The sequence below is a fragment of the Actinia tenebrosa genome, unplaced genomic scaffold, assembly GCF_029948245.1.
Source record: "Actinia tenebrosa isolate PJP-AT-01 unplaced genomic scaffold, QUT_ActTen_1.0 PGA_scaffold15__27_contigs__length_11533743, whole genome shotgun sequence".
NCBI lineage: Eukaryota > Metazoa > Cnidaria > Anthozoa > Actiniaria > Actiniidae > Actinia > Actinia tenebrosa.
Window position 1 is genome coordinate 8,776,543 of NW_028292575.1, and position 20,505 is coordinate 8,797,047.

Sequence of the window (20,505 nt, forward strand, 5' to 3'; positions counted from 1 at the left end):
CATATCATTCCTTTAATCCCTGATCAGAGTAGAGCAAGTTATCTTGGGCGTTTCGTTTTTCTATTAATTTTAGACCACGCTTCATCCCCTCCAGTATCATTTACGTATTTTCTAATAATGCCAGGAAATCATCGTCTCCATGGATAATTCAAGCAAAACACATTATTTCAAAGCGGTTTGGAATTATGTATTAAATAAATTCTTTCGTCCAAAATAAAAAGGCCTGAAGATGGTCAATTTTCATCTCCGATTTTTCTCTCCAAAATTCTGAGAAACAAAGAAACTTGCTCATTTATTAATTCAAAAAGGATATGAAATGCAAAAAGAAAAGGAAAAAGAAAAGAACAAACCTCACGAATACACCCAAAAATAATAGCTCCTTTTCCAAAAAAAATTCATTTTCGATTCGTTCGAAACCTAAATTGAGAAACCACAATATACGAGAGAAAACCACATCGCGTATTAAAAACCTAGCACTCAAGTAATATCAAAAGATGTTACTAAATAATTAAACAAATTGTATATATGTTTGAGGGAATTAATGAATGTATACTGAATGTTTTGTATTTGTGACTTGGGAAAAGCCTCGATTTTTGATTGAATCTTGGTTCGCGTGATTGATTTTGCCTATATTTCCGAATTATTTTGACTTACGTGAACGTTAACGCTCTTAAATATTCTAATCTTTGCGAAAATAAAAATATCCCTCTTGTCTATAAATTACCAACAGATGTAATCCATTTAGAAGAACAAAAAAAATGCGCGCTCATAAGGCGCCTAAAGTCATTCACTTAATGAATTAAGTGCGAAATCTTACTTTTCAAGGATAAGAAATACAGATATACAGAATTTTTGACGAAGGGCGGTTTTGTCGTAACGGGTGATCGTTTCTCAAACTGCGATTATCAACCTGCAATTGAAACAATTTCTTCGAGGAGGTAAACTTTTTGGAGCCACGTCACTCGAGAAAATCTGAGCAATGGAGATATGACATTTCATATCCCGTTTTTATTACAACTTCAACTCCAAAAGAAAACCTTCTAAGTTTCCCGTGTATATTAATTTTCCAGGAAAAGCGTGAAAATGAAAAATAACTCGCTAAATCGGCTAAAATAAATTTTCCAATAATTCCAGACAAGTGATAATTTTAATATCAGAAAGAAAATGAAGTAGATTTGGAAAATAATTTTGTTAAAATTTTTCATTTTATGAAAAATATCTTTTGTTTGAAAGAATTCAGTTTTTTATTGGCCCAAGTTAGTTATATTTATTTTGGTATTCTATATTTAGTTATCGTTTTGCCTAGGCCAACAGAGTTAAAGCCCGGAGTATTTCATTCGTTCAATGTTTAATTGGTTTGAACATCGATCATTTAAATAGTAATTAGACCTTTTTCATTACACTGAATATTGTTTAATCTCAGCTCAATCAGTACGAAGCGCCGCTCATCCTAATCAAAGTTCGGCTCTGGTTATCTTATAAAATGATGAGTTTTTTGGGTTTAGTGAAAGACATTTTTGGTTTATTGTTATTTCGGTCACTGAGACGTTGACATCATTTGTTATAAGTATAAAGACAATTTACAAAATATAGGACACTTTTTTAAGCACTAGTTCAATTTCAATTCAATGCGTTAGACGTTTGATAATTGTGAAAGAAAAAAGCCTCACGCCGCGAAGTCTACCTTGAGTATTATTCACACAACACAGTAGGCACCGAAGCCGTAAAATGATTGTTTCAAAAAAATATTTCTTTACGAGAGCAAATATTTCAATCATAAAGTTTTGGGGAGGCGACGACTGTTAATGATTTTCAAGATCCCGATTTGGCTCTTCTCATTACTGGCGGTGTGCGTGGATGATATCTAGTAATTGTTAAGTATACAGCTCGTGTGAAAAGTATTCCTGGTTGACAGACAGGAAAACCATGATTTGTCGACTGCCAATTAAGATGCAATAACATCGAGGCAACTGCCACTTACTTGGGAAATTAGCTCATGAAAAACAACGAAGAAATACACCGACACGCTAGCTACGTAGTCTGACTCTCTGCTGTGATGGATGGCGAATGGATTTGGGCACGAGCTCCTACAGAACTGGAAATAGACCTTTAAATATTTTATTGCTGGCACAACCTGTCGAAAATGGTGAAGAGTTTATAGCAGGACCTGTAAACCTTGATGTTTTTGCACTCATTGAAACGGAGGCACTTTTGAGAAGCGTAGAAAGATTCTCGACCAAGCTTTCTCCAGCATGTCTATGAGAACAAAGAATGGGTCATTGTTGAACAATCAAAGCCACCCTGTGGGGTTGGTTGAACCACCTCCGCTGCGATGGTCTCTTCGCTTGATTTACATTGCTGTTTTCCTGATTGGAATTGTTGGCAACTTCGTAGTCTGTTGTGCCATCATTCGACGCAAGAGAATGCGAACCAGCAACAATTTATTCACTTTAAATTTGGCTTTAGCAGATTTAATTGTGGTAGGGATTTACGTACCGACACAAATGGCTGCATTCGAGAACGACCACAATTGGCCATTGGGAAACTTTATGTGCCAAGTAGCTTACGATATCATTCCTCTTTGTCTGTCATCGTCTATTGGAAGTCTTCTGGCCATATCATGTGATAGGTACCGAGCCATCGCCCATCCACTCAGGCCGAGACTAACTTTAAAAAACGTCAAGATCATCATTGCGGTGATATGGATCGTCTCGTTCCTTTTAATTCTACCTTTGCTGTTCGTAGCAGGGACGGATCGCTACCCAAATGGACAGCTCTATTGCTCTGAGATATGGCCCGAAAACACGCCTTATGAACAGATTTACTGGATTTCCATTTTTGTCATCCAGTACATTATTCCACTGATAATCATAGCAGCATTGTCTGTGATTACTGCCAATAAACTAAAACAAAATGATTTTTTCAAAAAGAGACGTTTTTCCCAGGTAGAGACGATGGCGGTTCGTCAACGTATGAAACAGAGCACCAAAATCGCCAACATGTTGGTAGGGTTGGTTTTGCTCTATTCAGTATGCATGCTTCCTCAACATATAATATATTTCTGGATGACATATGGTAACCTTAACTATCTGAGCTACAAAATGTATATTTTTCGACTCTCCAACGTATTTACAATGGCCAACTGCGCTCTCAACCCGATAGTCTACGGCACCCTTAACAAAGACTTTGGCCAGGTCTTTAGGAATTTCTTCGCCCATTTGAAGTGTCAGCATCATTCTTCAAACGACTCCCAGGGTGAGCAGTTGAGTGTGATCATTGATAAAGAGATGGAGTCTGCAACGAGTTTCCGGCCTACGAAGTCGAAATATCTTTCGACGACGACTACGAAAAAGTTGTGTGGTGAACCCTTCAAAGATGGAAGCCATATTGAAATAGAGGATCCAATATAGGTCTTAGTTGAAAGTTATTTGGACACTCGGTTTGGTTTGACCCGAAAAAAACCTTTTCGGAGCTTCAACGCCACCAAATTAAAACTGTGTTTTTTAGCTAGTCACCACCACCAGTACAGCAGTGGCGCAGCTCAACGAGGTCCAACTGAAAGATATGAAGGCGCCTCTGGCAGCCGCTATACAGTCCACGTATGACCCCGGAGCGAGCACAGCTCTAAGTTTGATTTAGTTAGGGTTGCTTTGACAGGAGGGAGGAAAAACTGAAAAGCGGGAAGAAATACCCTCGCAGTCAGAAAAGGAACCAATCAACTCAGCAAGAACGACTGGGAATCGAACCCCTCACCGAGGAGGCTAAAGGCGAGTGTTTACTATACCATGACAACCTGACTTCCCCGAGTGAATGATGCACCCACATGGTTTTATCATGTAACTCCATAAGAAACGTTCCTAAAGATCCCCGCTGAATTCAATTCAAAAGCATGTTTAAAGTCAAAAAATTGTCAACTAAAAGTTATTCTTTCATTAATTTTTAATGAGTTCTCTTAAAAATTGAAGTTGCGACCTCATAAGTATGCTTTTAACTAATGCCGATAAAAGACACAATGACAAGTCACTAACTAGTAAGACAAGCAGCGTTGGCTAAATCATTGACAAGCTGGCGAAGTTAATTGGCATCAACTGCATAAGTCAGTGGATCAACCTTAATCCAATTTTTAAAACTCATTTGGTTATATAAATCATATTAGTTAGGAACATTAAGATTTCTAATACTGTCCTGATTTAAGATTTGACGAAGTCAATTATATCAGTCCACGTATTTTAAAATTTGGGTTTCAATGTAATTTATTAAGTTAATACGAATTTAAATGATACGAGTGCACCTGTCTTATGCGAATCCTGTTTACATCGGACGAGCACGTGGAAATACGATATCTAATGTCATAAAATAAAGCTTACCCTAAATTTTTAAATTGATCGATTGGTTGCCAAACTTTGCCAAACGAATGAGAATTTTGGAAAAGCACAAAAAATATATCGAATCGAAATATGGCGACAAAATTGAACAACTATTGTTCTTGACTGACTAGCCTCTCATACATGTGAAAAAGCTTTTATGTTTCCACGTGAACACGAGGCAAGTCAGTCCAGGACAACAGTTATTCAAATTGCTTGGTGGCCATATTTCGAATCGGCGTGTAGCAAATATCAAATATTACATGGTTTGCATGATGGCGTCATGTTACTACCACTACCAAAATGCTTCGTGAATTTTCTTTCTTATTCGGATTTGTATTCCCTCATGAGAATAGTAAGACAATTGGTGCTAATGAACTGAACAAAAGAAAATGTGCAAAGGAGTCTGGTGGTGGTGGTAGTAAATAACGCCGCTATGATGCAAGTGACCTATTATTGAATCGCTTTAAGACCTTCTTCCTGTTTTTATTGATTGCTTTATTTTTGTTTTTTCTTGACACAAGAGGTTCTCTTATTTCACTGTGCGTATATGAAATTTTAAAACGAGTGAAAAACGTTTGCGCATGCTCCATTATCTATGCAAATTAATCCAAAACGGCTTCGTGCTATTGAGTATGCAAGTTTGACTTTCAAACTTGTCTTTTAAATAGACTTTAGATAAATTGAAGATAGTCTAAAATATCGCCTAATGAAGATTAGCAGCTTGTCGTCACGTCGAAACGCCACAGTCTTTGCCAAATAACTACCCTCAGCAATAGTGAGACAAACGAATAAGTATCATTCATTAAAGACAACTCTTGAAATTAAGGCTAATTCTTCGTTTGTATATTTAGAAAAAAAATAAACTCACTATTCTCACTAATATGCACTTGAATCAGTAATTGTCGAATTATTTCGTCGAGCATGCGCAGTATGAAATAAGGGTCTGGGAACGATATTGAAAACTAGTGAAACGCGCGCATGCGCAAACGTTTTTCTTTAGAACCCGAAAGATACAATCAAGTGACCTCTTGCTCATTGATAAAGGCAGTAAACGTCAGCATAGGTAGACCCATAATTGTCGGACTCTGAAAAGTCATCTAAGTCTTGACCAAACCAAATACGGTAGTTTTGGCCAGACGTGACGGGAAACAGTCCAGGTACTTCTGGAAAGACCAGCTCCTTAGATAATGCAGTCACACCTGGGAGGTTATACGCATGCGTCCCTGGAAAGGGGAATGAACTCGGTAGTAGAACTTTGTTACCATTATCGGTGATAACCACGGACAGGAATGCGTGATGCCCATTTTCAAAGCATCCCCAGTAATTCTTTCCATTTGGATCACTCGTATTGCATGTCAAGAAACCCCATCGGTGGACCAGCTTGATTTGGATACACACACCAGTCCGCTGGACGGAAAATGAGCCGTATCTGTTATCACGGGCCCCAAAACCAACAGGATTGGTATTGATTTTGGTGCAGTTATCTGATATGAATATATGAATGGTTCAAAATGTGATTGATTATAACTGAAAACCGGGTCAATAAAATAAAAGGCGACCAGAAATGACGTAAAAATCGCATTTGAAAAATGTTGCTTCCAAATGTGATGTTTGTATTTTGGCGTCATTGACCTCTACTACCAGACTCCCTTGCACGCTTTCTTTTGTTCAGTTAATTAGCACCAACTGTCTTACTATTCTCATGAGGGAATGCAAATTTAAATAAGAAAATTTGCGAAGCATTATGGTAGTGGGAGTCAAATGACGCCATCATGCAAACGGCCTATTTTATTTTGTTAACGTCTTAATTTTTTTATTCCTTTGGAAAAGAAAACGTATGGATCTCCTAAAACAATCTAGTTGGTATTTTATATTTCATTTTATCCAGTTTTTCAGTGTTGATAAGAAAAAACCTTCTTATTCAATAGATAATGCTATGATATTTGATTACAGACTAAATGATACAGAATTAGCCTCGTTTAAGAGGAAATACATATCGTTCGCAAAGGGCGACTGTAATGTAAAGAATGCGCATCTTGAACAAATTACAATACCAATGTATTGAAATCCCTTGGTTTTTGAAATAGCTGTATACAATGAATTCATGATTATAGTATGGGAAATAGATTGGGTTCGTAAAATCTGGATTCTTTTTATCTATTCAAGGGCGGATCCAGGGTTTTTTTGAAGGGGGGGTCTCTGGGGTAAATTTTGTGGGCAAAGAAATTTTTTACCACAGAAGGCCCATTTGACCTCAGGAATGACATGGGGGGTCGCGACCCCCCCGACCCTCCCCCTGGATCCGCCCTTGCTATTCTTTCTGTTACGCTGTAACCTTCTTTCCCAATGCACTAATGCAATAAGTAAAGCCAAGAGAAAATGAACTAAGAGAAGGAATCTCTGGTATTCATGCTTGTAATCATCATAGGAACCGTTTGATGCTATTTTTAGAATCACATTTGTCATCGTTTGTCTTTCTGCAAGCGCATACTGCACGCGCTGTACGCTGTTTGCTCACGTTTTTTTTTTCTTCTGAAAAACGCATGAAAAATGGAGCAAACAGGGTAGAGCACGCGCGTGCAGAAAAGGAAACATCAGATTCTAAAAATAGCATCAAAGAGTACTCATGATGGAGCGCGCGGATTCCTTCTCTTAGTTCATTTTCTCTTGGTAAAGCACATTTTACACGGCTGTGAAAAAACTACAGACAAACGTGCATGAGCGCCGTGACTGTCACGTCGACATGTCCTAACATTTTAATTGGCTAAGCAGAGACCACTTGTGTGTGATTGGTTCAAAAAAGTTATCAATTCCGTAACGTGACAGGCCTCAGGCCTCAGTTGTTTGCGTGACGTATCACAGTCATAAAAAATCTGACTCCAAACAAAGCGTGACAAACCTAATTCGCAGAATCTTCCAGTAAACCGTGTTGTACAGGTGCAAGTAAAGTCAATTGCTCCCACCATGACGGCACATTTCCCGCCATTTTGGCACGGATGACTGTTGCACGGGTCCTTAAACGAAAAAAAGCAACGGATAATAATATTTCTAAACCTGCAAGGTTTTTCATTAAAATCAATTACATTTTTTATTGACATTAGTTGCAAACAAGAAAAAAATTGGGGAGGGGGGGATGACTCTTTTTTGTAAAGCAAGAGCTCTAGAGAGTAAAAAAAGGCCGAATATAAAAAATAAAAACAACGAATATATGACCAATAAAAAATAAAAACAACGAATATATGACCAATAAAAAATAAAAACAACGAATATATGACCAATAAAAAATAAAAACAACGAATATATGACCAATGAAAAATAAAAACAACGAATATATGACCAATAAAAAATAAAAACAACGAATATATGACCAATAAAAAATAAAAACAACGAATATATGACCAATAAAAAATAAAAACAACGAATATATGGCCATTGAAAAATAAAAACAACGAATATATGGCCAATAAAAAATAGAAACAACGAATATATGACCAATAAAAAATAGAAAAAAGGAATATATGACCAATAAAAAATAAAAACAACGAATATATGACCAATAAAAAATAAAAACAACGAATATATGACCAATAAAAAATAAAAACAATGAATATATGGCCAATAAAAAATAAAAACAATGAATACAATTCGAAATAAGTCTCGTTTAATTTTACTAAAGAAATTTTTTTAATGTTGCTTAAAATTGAATGTCAATCCAGAAGCAGAAAAGGAAAACAATAAACGCGTAATTAAAGGAAAATACACCTTAAAAACGGCTGTGTTTGTATTTTTATGGCAATACGAACAGTACGACATATTGATGAATTTGATTAGTTGGGCAAATACACTTGCTACCATATATTTGGGATTGTCCGATTTTCTAATTACTGGGTTGCCTGTGTCAAACCAGTCTTGAAATACGCTTGTTTTTTTTTTTGTTTTTGTTTTTCCTCTCTCTCTCGTCAAAATAGAAAAAATGCGTAATAGTGCGCATGGTAGTTTTGATCGAATGTTCAGAAAACAAAAATTCAGCCTATAAACGTAGCCGAGTTGTAAATCAATTGTATTCCGTCTCGGCTTTGAATCAATATTGCACATGCCACAAATTGTTAAAGAGATTTTTTGTGAAGTTTGATTATAGTTCAACATTCGTTTCTATTCTTTAACTGTGTAACTTCTGAGAGGATTTATTAGTTTAAAAAAGGCAATGTTTCAGTAATAATAGAATTATATATTGGGAAAATCATAAATATGCCCTGAAATTAATTGTATATCCCCAATAATTGGAATGTGATTGAGTATTTATTTGCACAGGTTTGCTACAAACTTATCAGTTTAGCTTTCAACCAAAATTCATTAGTCATAAAAAGAATAAATTGAAGCAACTATGTTTTATAGATGTTTTATATCGACCACGTAATACTTTTTTCTAAACCAAGCTTTTGAAGATAATTCTCCATCATTAGGGTATTGAAAATCATAATAGAGCGCGAGGGAAATTCAAAAAACTATGTCAGTTTACTTTGCAAAGATTAGAGTAATAATATCATAATGCTGTTAATGGTATTTGTAAGTCTTTCAAGTGTAAAAAAAACTGCATTCTTGTAATAAAATTGTTATACAAAAGTGACATGAAAACGTGATGTAATTTATGAGTGAAAATGTTACGTTTTACCGGGTTGAATTTTTCGTAGTAGTGAAAAACGTCGCTTCTTTCCAACGTCTTAATTCCCTTGTCGTTGGGCAACAGTTGACATAAATGGTTACCATCCGAGTCCTTCTCGTGTGCGAAGTTAAAAGAGTGACAGCCAGATAAACCTGAACACGATAAAGCACATTTCAACTGTCCTTGTACTTTCAAAACCTTTATAATAGACGAAGAAGCGAGAGCTTGAAACGAATGGTAAACGTAGAAATCTGATTCTTGACTTTGTGCTGCGTGACACACGAGAAAAATAAAGAATACAAAGAAAAACATGCTTCCATTCAATAAAACTTTGCGTCCTCCAACTCCAAGGCGTTAGGGTTTCAATTATTTAAAGGTCACTGTGCTATCTCCACTGCGACTGATGACCTCGCTATGGATTCCTTAAGTAAATTCAGAAGTAAAGTAAGTCTTGTGTTTTGAGGTGAACTGCGACCAAATGAACTGCAAAATAGCGAGTAAAAACAAGATAAGATAAGATAAAAATGGGACTGATTTAACAGTGAATTTCCACAAAGTAAAGGGGTTAAAAATAATAGCTGAAGAGTTATTCGTATATCTAAGGTGTTCCACATGATAGGTTTTGGGACCACTTTAACGTAACTTATTGACTTACTAGACGATTTGTATTGCTACCAAGAAAAGTTCTTCATAATCCCTGCATGCTCTGGCCTTTAGATGTGAAGAAAATGAGGTCGTGAAAATTAGTCATTCCGAGGTCGAGGAGAGAAGTGGGCAGAGTTAGCATTGCAGTGCATTGCGGGACTGTTTATAGGGACATATTTTCAAGATGGCGACAATTTCGTTTCTAAGATAGTCCCACAATCCATTGCAATGCAAACTCAACCCATTTTTCTCAACTTCGGAATTGCTAATCGATCAAAGTTAAAATAAAGTGAAAAATGTTTTCAACGATTTAACCTCCACCTGAACAAAATAGGATTTTGGATGACAATAGACCCCTTCACAGTTCCCTGCGCCATCTTGAAAGGTAGCCGTACCTTTGCATCGAAGTAAGACGAACGGTGAGCTTGTAATGATAGAGACCTTTTTTTGACACCTTGGACAATTATTCACACGTCTCTATCATTGCACGCTCACCGTTCGTCTCGCTTCGATGCAAAGGAACGGCTACCTTTCAAGATGGTCATGAAGAGAAAGTCAGAAAAATCTTTATAGAACTCCTTTTCGTTTTGGACCCGGAAGTCATTTTTCCATAAGATTAACCTCACACTTAAAAAGCTCTGTACTAGATATACTATCACTTGCCAAGTATATGGTCTCAATGACGATCTTGACATCATTATTTGAGGCATCTGGATAACGTAGAACTACTGCCTCCACGAGATCAAAAATCTATAGAAAACAACAAGGAAATATAAGAAGGCTTAAGAAATATAACAAGGCTTTCCTTTGATATAATTTATCTCACAACCGAGTAAGAAACTCCCATCATTACTATCTTTAGGGCAACTCAGTGGGGTAGAGAGGGAGATAAAGAAAGAGATGCTCCCCCACCCCCCAATTCTATTTAGTATTTTTGACATGAAAATTTGACTCAGTGATTACAATAATTCAGATTCGTACCCTGTCGTCACTCAAGTTTATTTCTTTATTTGGAAACAATATGCTTTTGTGCGTTTTATTTGGCGATTAATACACGCAAAGGCTTTTTCTGTTCTTTCCTTCCCTTGTTACAACGCGACGGGAACTCGCTAACTCCTTCCCATCAACAGAGAAGCGATAGGCTAGATTGACTAACCTGGTTCTCAAAGCTGGGCTGGTAACGGCGCCATAGGTTGGTCAGTGACTGGTAGGATAGAGTATGCTTTACACCAAATCCTTAAAAACAATAATGTGGATCAAGAGACTTGCACTCATTTATACGATCAAAAGCTTTAGGAAAACGTGGAATCCATAGCTTCCTTCCCTCCAATGGAACAGAGCGACCCAGGAAGGGCACACCAGACAACTGCCAATGCGAGTGAGAAAAGGACATCATTCCGAAAACTGCACTAATTCTGCAACCTCGACTAAGTAACTTCAGACTCGCGCGCATCTTTATACCAAGAAGCCATGATCTCTTATTGTATGATGTACTTCATCAGGCAAAATGTTAAAAAAACTGACGATGGATTGCTTTTGAACATGAACATCCTTAATTTCCCCCCACTCCCTTTCCTTTCTTTCTCTCTGTTTTCCGTTTCTTTCTTTCGACATCACGTTTTGGCAAATTAAAAGCTGATTCGATCCCAATGGAAGTAAGGTAAATCTGGAAAAGTCATGTATGACTAATTGTTTTACCTTTAATTGTGAAGTTTATCGCTTTCTGACGTGTCAATTCTGTGACAGATGAAAGAAACCTTGGAGATAAGCAGTCAACCATCTGATAGTCGCTGGAACTATAAGAGAGAAAAATGACTTGGTGATTTTGAGTTCAGTAATGTTTTAACCAGCTACAAACAGGATTACTTGGGCAGTGATTTCGAAAACCAAATCTCATTTTCTTGCTGTTGAACTCGGCTTCCTCGTTATTGTCGTAGTTTGTGGTTCAGTTTTCAGGGGAGGGTGGCATGTGTAACTGCCCGCCCCATCCCACCCCACTCCACCCCCTTCCCCTCGCGCAACCCACTCCCAATGCAAATTTTTTTCTCGCGTTGTTTTACACTTTTTATTCATACTTGACCAAACCTGGTTTCAAAGCACCCCGTTCTTTTGAGCATTATTTCTTTGATCGATAAAGCACTAATAAAGAATTTATAGGGATGACATGTGGTCTGTGATGGGAAAACCAAATGTATTATGTCTACTGACTAGCACACACATAAAATCTAAATAAAGAGAACAAAAGAATCACCTGCAAATCAAGTCAGTTGTTGCATTTCCTGCAACTAAAAGGCTTTCAACCTGCAGTACAAGAATATAGGAGATTTGAATCAAAGCAATCCATGAATTTTAGCATGGGATTGACTATTACAAAGGTTTTACCAGGAATGCGAGGAAAAGGGGTGGGGGGGTGGGGGGTTGGGGGGTGGTGGATTACTGAGGATAATCCTGAGAATTTTAAGCAAAAGAGGATGGCTATCCACCCCCCTCACCACCCCTGGATCTGCCCCTGCAGGGCTGTTCACTCCATATGAGATAGCTGACAAATAAATTCTTAAAAAAGACAAAGCTTCGACGTTGACTCACGTCAATAACAAGTAAAACAAATAGAATGAATTGGTGTCCAACAACTTGATTGCTCAGTCTCCTTCTGAGCCAGAGGTTTATGAGTAAAGCACTGGATGCCAGATCAAATTGGAATGAATTTAAAAGTTGATTTTTGGGGAGAGGAAAGCCAGAGAACCAGGAGAAATACCCTCAAAGCATAGGAGAGAACCAACAAGCAACTGTATTCGCATATTCTGGGCCGTAGCCACCAGTATGGTATTACACAAGTGAATAACAAAACAGGACCACCTTTCCTAAAACCTGGACCACTGTCCAAGTGGTGGCTATGGCCTCGATATGATAACAAGCCCAGCAGGACCCAAAATCAGGCCACATTGAGTGGCTGTTGCTCTCACTACTAAGCCACCCAAGGGCAGATCCTGCCAAAATTTTAGGGGGGGGCTAATTGAGTTTCTTCCGTCAACACAACGGAAAACAAAAAAAGCATCTAATTCTTCAGCCCCCCTTTGTCCCCCCCCCCCCCCCCCTGGATCTGCCCTTGCCACCACCTGAGCTTCCAAATATTAAGGATCCAAGATTTATAATGTATTTTATTATATGACCCTGAATCAGAGCCTGGACACTAGCAAATCGAGCAATCTGATTGGATAGATCGCATTGCAGACTGGTCTAGATTCTCCACTATTAACCGGTCCGATCGCATATTAATCTTATGGCGAAAACATTTTGTCCTTTTCCATGAAAAGTGGTCATATAATAAAATTCTTATCAACTGAGCTTGGTCGGTCTGTACGGGATTATCTTGACCGAGGTCGGGTACAGACCTCGCTGCGCTCAGTCTGTACATTCCGACCTCGGCCAAGATTATCCTGTACAGACCTCCCGCTTGGTTAATAAGATCTAAGTAGCTTCAAGAGCCTTACCAGGGGTTTGACTACAGGTTTGGACACCAATGGCACACACATCTCAGATAAAGTCCATAAAGTGAGTCCTTGGTGTTTCAAACTGGGCACCACATCACTATTAAAGATAAAAACTTTGATTGTAAGAAACTGGCTTTCTAGATATTATTCCCCTTCCCATCTTATATTTAGATTTAGATTTACAACTTTTATTGGGTATCAATCAGGAAGGAAAATTACAAAACCAACATTCTACCCAAAGAGGAAAGTGCATACACCTAATGCATCCTTCTAAAAGTATTGTGGGTGTGAGGCTAACATGTAATACAAAAGAAATCACACTATTTCCTGATGGAATTTAAGGCATTTCTTTTACATTTCCATGTTAACCTCATACCCATGATACTTTTAAGGAGAGTCCATTTGCTGCAATTTTTTTTTCTATTTCCCCCACTTGACTACTCTAACTTAATCTGTGAAATAGCATTCAATTTATTTTGCACTATATATTACAAAATAGTTAAATTTCTATTGTTTCACCAGTGCTATAGTACTAAATGTGCATTTGAAAATCTCTCTCAATTGATATTTGTGCACTATAAATTAATAATAAATTATAAGATATATTAGCACTGTTTTATAGATATATTTTTTACAATCTACTGTAACTTCAATCATTGAAATAACATTCCCATCATTATTAACATTGATAAGTATCAAAAATTTGTTTGCAGGAGGTTTGTTCTTGAATTTGCTTGAGTGACTAAAGTACACAAGGCCCCAAATCAAGGTCCAGCCTCAAAATAGACCCAATGTTTTGTTGAAACTGAAGGACCCAAGTTTTTGTTCTAAATCCTTAATTATCGAGTATGATAATTAATATAGGTAATAGGACTACATGTTGTCCAATGATATTTATACCTTGGGAATGTTTTCCCCAATTCAGCCTACCTATCATTTTCCAGAGTATCATTCTTTTATTTAATGGCTGTGTACATGAGATCATAGAGCTCAAACAAAGAAGTTTCATTTCCAAAAGAAAAAGAGGTCTATTCTATTGTACTCTTTTATTTTGGCTTGACTATGAGCCACTCTAAAGGTCATATATTTGCTGTATGTGATACACTGCAGTGTTGCTAATAACCAAAGAATGTGCAAACTGATCATTTTCATTGATGCACCCATCACTCAAATAGTATTCAATGAAGTTTTCACTTTTATCTGCAAAAATGGCTTTCACCTTTTCATAGGTGTCTAGACTAACTGGCTCATTTAATTTTTCCTTCCATGCATTATGCTCATCGTCATCGTCATCATCATCCTCGTCCTCATCCTCTTCTTTATCTCTTTTTCCCCCTCCACTCACTATCCTTCCATCTTCGCCCACCTCGTAGGGTTCAATTTTCAATTGGTCTAAAAACCAATATGGTTGCAAAGTTCTCAATATAGATTCCATTGCTTCTTTCCTTGAAGTATATTTCAAATATTGAAAGACATCATTATGCGAAGTGATTTCCAATGCATTATCATCCATGAACCCAAACATTTGCCATATAATCTCACATAATTTATCTATGTCTGGGTCTTGTTGTTCTTTTCCTTTAGTAGTGAAGGGGTGACATGGATTCAAACGTATCATCAGTGTCATTGTAGAGTTATCGTTTAGCATCAACTGTTGCAATTCCGCTTCTCTCAATTTCCTGTCAAATTCTACAAGCTCTGGCAGTGGGTTGCTATACCATCTTTCTTCGCCAACTTTGAGGCTATTTTTCCACAAGTATGAGACCTTTTCAAACGCTGACTTTCCTTCGCAAACCAGCTCCACGTATTGTGCAAAGGGGATAAACTTCTTCCAAATTACTTCACTACGTGCAATCTCTTTCCACCTTTTACAAACACAAGAAGCCACTATCACATCCTTCAAAGGTAGATAAGTAAAGATATTTAAGATAACGAAGTCAGGAAGCTTGGAAAAAGAGAAAGTATAACTAGGTTCAATCTCCCTTTCAATTACTTCTGCGGCCATCTTGAAATATGCAGTCTTTCCACAGGTAGCCCACACCAGCCAGTCCTCGGCGTTTTTTTTTTTAGCGTCCGCATATTTAATGTGGTCATCCGTGCCACGAGGGATTTACAGTGCAGTCCCTACAATAGAAGGTTTTAACATATTACATTTATTTCATCACTGGCCTTCGGAGTAAGAGCTGGAACCACTGCGCCACCAAGCTCTCTTGCAATAACACAAAGGAGTGAAAAAATCAATCAAGAATGGAGTATACGGTTTCATGTAACAGTATTCGTCGTATTTGTTCAAATAAACTAATTGAATTTTCATTTATTTTAGTATTATATTTAGCTTCTCTACAACTTTTCTAAGTTTACCTGATATAAAAATTTGATTCACTTTGAATTACGGATGTCTTAACCAGGGGTGGATCTAGGATTTTTTTAGTCTCCCCCACAGCCGCTTTCAGGGGAGAAAGCGTTGCGTGACGACACTGAAAGCGGCTGTGGGGGAGACTAGGATTTTTTTAGAGGGGGGTGCACCATCCAGGATTTTGTACCCTTTGCTTACAAACTCAAACACCAATAATGCGGTAAATATCAGATCATTTAGGGGGGAGTGCGCTCCCCCTGCAAGCCTCCTCTAGATCCGCCCCTGTTAACTATAAATTGATTCCAGTTGCATCCTAATAAAACTTGACGTCTATTGATAGTCAAGAATATCCTTCCTCCCGCCATCTCCTAAACCTATATTGCAATTGTTCAATTACTTTATGCATTGCACTAATCTTCTCTTGTTACACATGTCAAAATCTTATTTAAGTATTGTCAAACATTAGTACAATTTTTTCATCAAATGTTCATTTATCTTAGCATTATATTCGCAGTGTCTCTACGTTTTTTCTTAGCGTATCTGGTATAAAAATTTGAATCACTTTGAATGCGGTTGTCTAAACTATCAATGGCAAATTTGATTCAACTTTACACCTTAATAAAACTTGCGCCAAATAATGATTATGATCATTTATTTGGATAGCATTTATTACTATAAGAATTATTAATTAATGTTCAATTAACTAAAGCTCATAAAACTGTTTAATATGGAAGACTGCGGTATCGCTAATCAGCAAGGAGTATGCATACTCGAAATTCTCATTGAAACAACCATCACTAAGGTAATATTCAATGAACCCATTGCTTCCATTAGCGAAAAAAGCTTTAATCTTTCGATAAAGCGCAATAGGTAATCTCTTGTTGATTCTTGCTTTCCAGGCTGTATGGTCTCTATACGATCCAAAAATGCTTTCGTCGCCTGAAACTCCTAGTTTTTCTCCTATGTCGTCTTCTTCCTCTACTGGTACATCTTCTTCCTCTAGTTTCGCCCCTCCGACACTAACAATTTCTCCATCTTCGTCTAAAGTATAGGGCTCAAGCCTCAAAGCTTCCAGAAACCACCTTGGTTCTAAAGTGTCCAATACTTTTGCCATAGCTTCTTTACGAGATAGAAGTGTGGCTCGTGTCATGATATCGTGATGGGAATGAACTACTAATGGATGCTCCTCTTTCCCTCCAAAAGACTTCCATATTTCCCCACAAACTTCATTCATCGTTTCGTCTTCTGAATCTTTTCCTTTGGTCGTGAACTCGTAACATGGATTCAGCCTCGCTATCAACGTCATTGAAGAACAACGAGTAAAGTAATTATGATACTCCGCTTTCCTCAGCCTTTTCTCGTACTTAACGAGCTGCATCATTGGGTTAGGAAGCCATCTTTCGTTTCCTATTCTCACGCATTTTTTCTTCCATAGTTTCTTAACTATCTGATAGGCACCTTGTGCTCCGGGTGGCGGTTCAAACCATGGCCATTTTGGAACAAACCTCTTCCATACTACATCCGATCGAACCACAGTATTCCACTGCTTACAAACCAAGGAAGCTTTTCCCATATCATGTATAGATAAGTTACTGAATACTTTCAAGAGCACGACTTCAGGAAAAGCATGTTTTTCACTTAAACTTGATTTCTCTTGTCGTTCACCTTTACCCGAAACGGCCGCCATGTTTTTTTTTCTCTTGTCACGCATCATCTAATTTTAGCGTGACTGTCACGGAAGGCGCACTTGGTAGAACAACATACGACGGGCAAACACAGGAAGCCCAATTTAGATAAAAGTCAAAGTTGAAAAAAAATCGGACAAATTGGATAATTTTTTTTTTTCATAATTTGAGATCAAGAAAATGTCCTCTGTAATAGACAAGAGCAAAAAATCAATAAAAATATGCACTAGGACATTTTTTGCATGTGCCTTTATTTCCCTTTATAATTCCCCTAACCCTGTGAGCAGAGTCTCCTTTTATGTTGTTGATAAGTATAAATACTAAAAAATAAAATTTATCAGGAAGAATCTATTATAATTTATATCCATATTATACCTTGGCTAGCTTCAATATTTATTTACATATTTTTATACTTACTTGGCTGAAGTGCTCCATTTCGTTCCATCATGTTTCATCAAATCATAACAAATCGAGTCAACCACCTGTTTTAATTACATAGAATAAAAAAAGTTTGGAAATGTTGATGTTTTGAAGAGAAAATGGAAAATTAATTTGTTTGCTTGACCCACCTCCCAGTTGGTTCAGATCACTAGCATAGCACCAAAATTGAATTAATTCAAGTGGGATTCCTGTGGATTTGTCAGGAAAATGGTAAATTCCCCCCCCCCTCCCCCTCCCATAGTCAAGACCTCACTAATCCCCTGGTTCAAATATTAAATAAATGTCTAAATATCTGCAAAATGGTAGGACCTTTGCTGTGTCTCAGGTTATATACCATAGTCTTGTCTCATTCAGAGATGGCCACTAGTTTATCAGTTAAAACTCAGCATTTATCATGTCAACCTCTATAAATAAAGTTGATTGATTGATTTAATTAACTCATGCCCAAAAATCACTGTTATTTTTACTTGCCTTCTCAATCATTATTTGAGTTGTTTCTGTTGCCGTATTTCCAATATACTGACCGATTAAAAGAACAGAAGATGGACACATTGGACTTGGGCTCACCATGTGCCTAATCTGGGACTGAAAGATTGTAAAATAATTACCTGGCTAATTAAATTTAATTTTTGCAGGGTTACAGTTTAGGAAGATCAACAAACAAAAGAATAAAGAGGCAACAATTTTGTATTGTTTGAGAAATTATATATTGTATGATGTACCTTGTAATGGCTCATTGTCAAATTTCTTAGGGCAGTCTGCCCCACCCCCCTCCCCTTGGGCTTGAAATTTATTGGTGTACATAAGATATTTAATCAGATATTCAATCTTTACAAACCTGTGCCCAGGCAATGGTCTTATGTGTAGCACTGTCAGCTGCATTTCCGGCAGAAGCCAGGGACATAATACAGTGGAAAACGATTTTTACTGCTTCCTCTAGAGAAATAACCAAAATATCAATGTGTAACTTTTGGAAAATTTCCATATCTCACCCTTGTAAAGCAGGGTATTTTAGTTTCCAAAGGATGTAAAGTCCAACCCATACACAGTGTTTTCATTAAAGGTCAGAGATCTGAGAAATCTCCTGTAACTAAGCAAAAGTTCCTAGCTTAAACTACTATGGTCTTTTACTCCGACGAAGGACTAGCCACCGAAATGTCAGAGTAAGTTTACATCTTTTCATGGTGTATAATTAAACTTTTTATCATTACTATGACCTTCTATTTTTTCAAAACATAATGAAAATCCTGCCAGGACTCTCCACCTAGTTCACGATTTTCTCCTATTATTTCAAATTTATAAAAACCCTGAATACAGGGTTAAAATAAGGTTCAATCAGTCGCAAGTCATGATCACAGCCCAAATTAGTTTTAGCTTAGTTAGAACTTATTTCTGACTAAACATTACTGGTCAAAATGACCGGCAAGGCAAAGATTTTACTGGACAAGTCCCTGTTCTGGCCCAACATTGTCTGATGTCCAGCTGCTATTTTAAGCACTGTGCATTAAGTGTGACAGTCTAATTCTCATTCTACAGTGTTTTGGTAGTATTGATTTACAACAACCCATGTTTACCTGAGCATTGCATAATATAATTTTGGGCCAACATTCCAAGAAGTTTCCCAACACTTGGTATCTCATGGAGAACGGCTCTAGGGTGTCCCTGTGAAACATCATATATATATTTATCATATTAGCTTACATAGTATGCTTGCTTTGATTGGTTGAGAACTGTGCTGTATTAGTGAATGAATCACTGTTGCTATGAACAACAATGCATGCACTGGAGGAGAGGAAAGAGGAGGAACTCTTACGATAAGGGGAGGGGAAGGAACTCAAGATTGACAATCTAGAACTACAGATCCTTGCACTAATTTACAATCTTGGGGTCAAAACAAAAGAATTCCCTTTTTCTTGAGGATCGAAATCTTATTTGATGTTACAGCCTTTCTCAATCACACGCACCACTCTAGGGATTGTTGCTTTTGCAACGAAGTAGCTTTTGGTGGACGTCAATAAAGGCGTTTCTATGACATTCTATAGGCACGTGCCCTTATAGCTTTGTGTTTTTCGACAATGTTATGGAAACGCCTTGTGATTGACGTCCACCAAACCTTCTTCGTCGGGACAGAAACAATCACTAGAGGGCGCGTGTGATTGAGAATGGCTGTAATGAGAAATGCTTTGTTACTGTCGACCAACAAGGCATCTATGACGTAACATGGTAGGGAGGGATTTTGTGCAAAGGGTCTTTGTATAGTATTAAAGACTTAAAATGAACCTTTAGACTATATCAAAGAGTCAGTCTACTAAAGGTGATAATAAAAATATTAGTTAATAATACCTTTTTTTCGATGAATTCTTTCAGTTGATTCAAGAATGATACTAGATCATCCAAGCTGTCTAACGCTCTCCGATCTCTTTCGCTGGATTCACTTTCCTCAGAAGATTTCTGGAAAATATTTAGCCATTTCTTTACTTCTTCTTCACAAATCATCACCAACGCTGTTAAATCATCTAACCAGATATCGTTAGATGGTGAATAGAATCATCATATTCGGCATCTTTACTTTGTTTTCACAATAATTTAACTCTGCACTTTCCATTGAATTCGAAGATTTCGTAAAACGCGCGAAGATTAAGAAATACAGGAAGCCCAAGTTATAAATTTGATACCAAAATATTTCCGTCGCCACTTTTATCGCTCAAATTACCGTTCTTTATGAAATTACTAGTTAAGATTTTTAAAAATGTTTAAAAATTTTTTTGAAATTTTTTTTTTTTTTTAAATTAGAAAAATAAAAACACCCGTAGTTTAAATTTTTGTTTTTGGGATTTCTGTGCTTTTAACACCGGGT

The 20,505-nt window shown here is 37.2% G+C and overlaps 4 protein-coding genes across 4 annotated transcripts; 1 reads left to right on the forward strand and 3 right to left on the reverse strand.

Annotated features, from left to right (window-relative positions):
- Positions 1–1,855: 1,855 nt before the first annotated feature.
- Positions 1,856–4,381, forward strand: LOC116299727 (galanin receptor 2a-like). Its single transcript, XM_031708445.2, has one exon. It carries the CDS (start codon positions 2,253–2,255, stop codon positions 3,408–3,410), a length of 1,158 nt encoding a protein of 385 aa, XP_031564305.2. The 5' UTR covers positions 1,856–2,252; the 3' UTR covers positions 3,411–4,381.
- On the reverse strand, positions 3,922–9,342 carry LOC116299730 (uncharacterized). The gene is made up of 3 exons (XM_031708448.2): positions 9,040–9,342; positions 7,267–7,381; positions 3,922–5,851 (listed from the first exon to the last, which is right to left on the reverse strand). Exons 1-3 carry the CDS (start codon positions 9,340–9,342, stop codon positions 5,400–5,402), a joined length of 870 nt encoding a protein of 289 aa, XP_031564308.2. The 3' UTR covers positions 3,922–5,399.
- A 50-nt stretch (positions 9,343–9,392) lies between these two features.
- Positions 9,393–20,255, reverse strand: LOC116299728 (Fanconi anemia group C protein homolog). The gene is made up of 12 exons (XM_031708446.2): positions 19,992–20,255; positions 19,223–19,310; positions 18,487–18,584; positions 18,120–18,233; positions 17,625–17,689; positions 13,167–13,263; positions 11,927–11,976; positions 11,374–11,471; positions 10,832–10,911; positions 10,339–10,425; positions 9,686–9,741; positions 9,393–9,513 (listed from the first exon to the last, which is right to left on the reverse strand). Exons 1-12 carry the CDS (start codon positions 20,142–20,144, stop codon positions 9,408–9,410), a joined length of 1,092 nt encoding a protein of 363 aa, XP_031564306.2. The 5' UTR covers positions 20,145–20,255; the 3' UTR covers positions 9,393–9,407.
- Positions 13,702–15,323, reverse strand: LOC148911022 (uncharacterized). The gene has a single exon (XM_089030821.1). The coding sequence runs from the start codon at positions 15,169–15,171 to the stop codon at positions 14,239–14,241; it is 933 nt and encodes a 310-aa protein (XP_088886947.1). The 5' UTR covers positions 15,172–15,323; the 3' UTR covers positions 13,702–14,238.
- Positions 20,256–20,505: the final 250 nt, after the last annotated feature.

What these genes read in the sequence shown, in the direction of transcription:
- LOC116299728 (XM_031708446.2), bottom strand. Translation starts at nt 20,144, where the DNA reads ATGATTTGTGAAGAAGAAGTAAAGAAATGGCTAAATATTTTCCAGAAA. An exon ending in CTCAAATAATGATTGAGAAG is followed by an intron (nt 17,690 to 18,119) that starts GCAAGTAAAAAT and finishes TAATTAAAACAG; the next exon opens with GTGGTTGACTCGATTTGTTA. An exon ending in AACCTGTAGTCAAACCCCTG is followed by an intron (nt 11,977 to 13,166) that starts GTAAGGCTCTTG and finishes CTTGTACTGCAG; the next exon opens with GTTGAAAGCCTTTTAGTTGC.
- LOC116299730 (XM_031708448.2), bottom strand. Translation starts at nt 9,342, where the DNA reads ATGTTTTTCTTTGTATTCTTTATTTTTCTCGTGTGTCACGCAGCACAA. An exon ending in ACTACGAAAAATTCAACCCG is followed by an intron (nt 7,382 to 9,039) that starts GTAAAACGTAAC and finishes TTTTCGTTTAAG; the next exon opens with GACCCGTGCAACAGTCATCC. An exon ending in TGGAAGATTCTGCGAATTAG is followed by an intron (nt 5,852 to 7,266) that starts GTTTGTCACGCT and finishes TATTCATATCAG; the next exon opens with ATAACTGCACCAAAATCAAT.
- LOC116299727 (XM_031708445.2), top strand. Translation starts at nt 2,253, where the DNA reads ATGTCTATGAGAACAAAGAATGGGTCATTGTTGAACAATCAAAGCCAC.
- LOC148911022 (XM_089030821.1), bottom strand. Translation starts at nt 15,171, where the DNA reads ATGGCCGCAGAAGTAATTGAAAGGGAGATTGAACCTAGTTATACTTTC.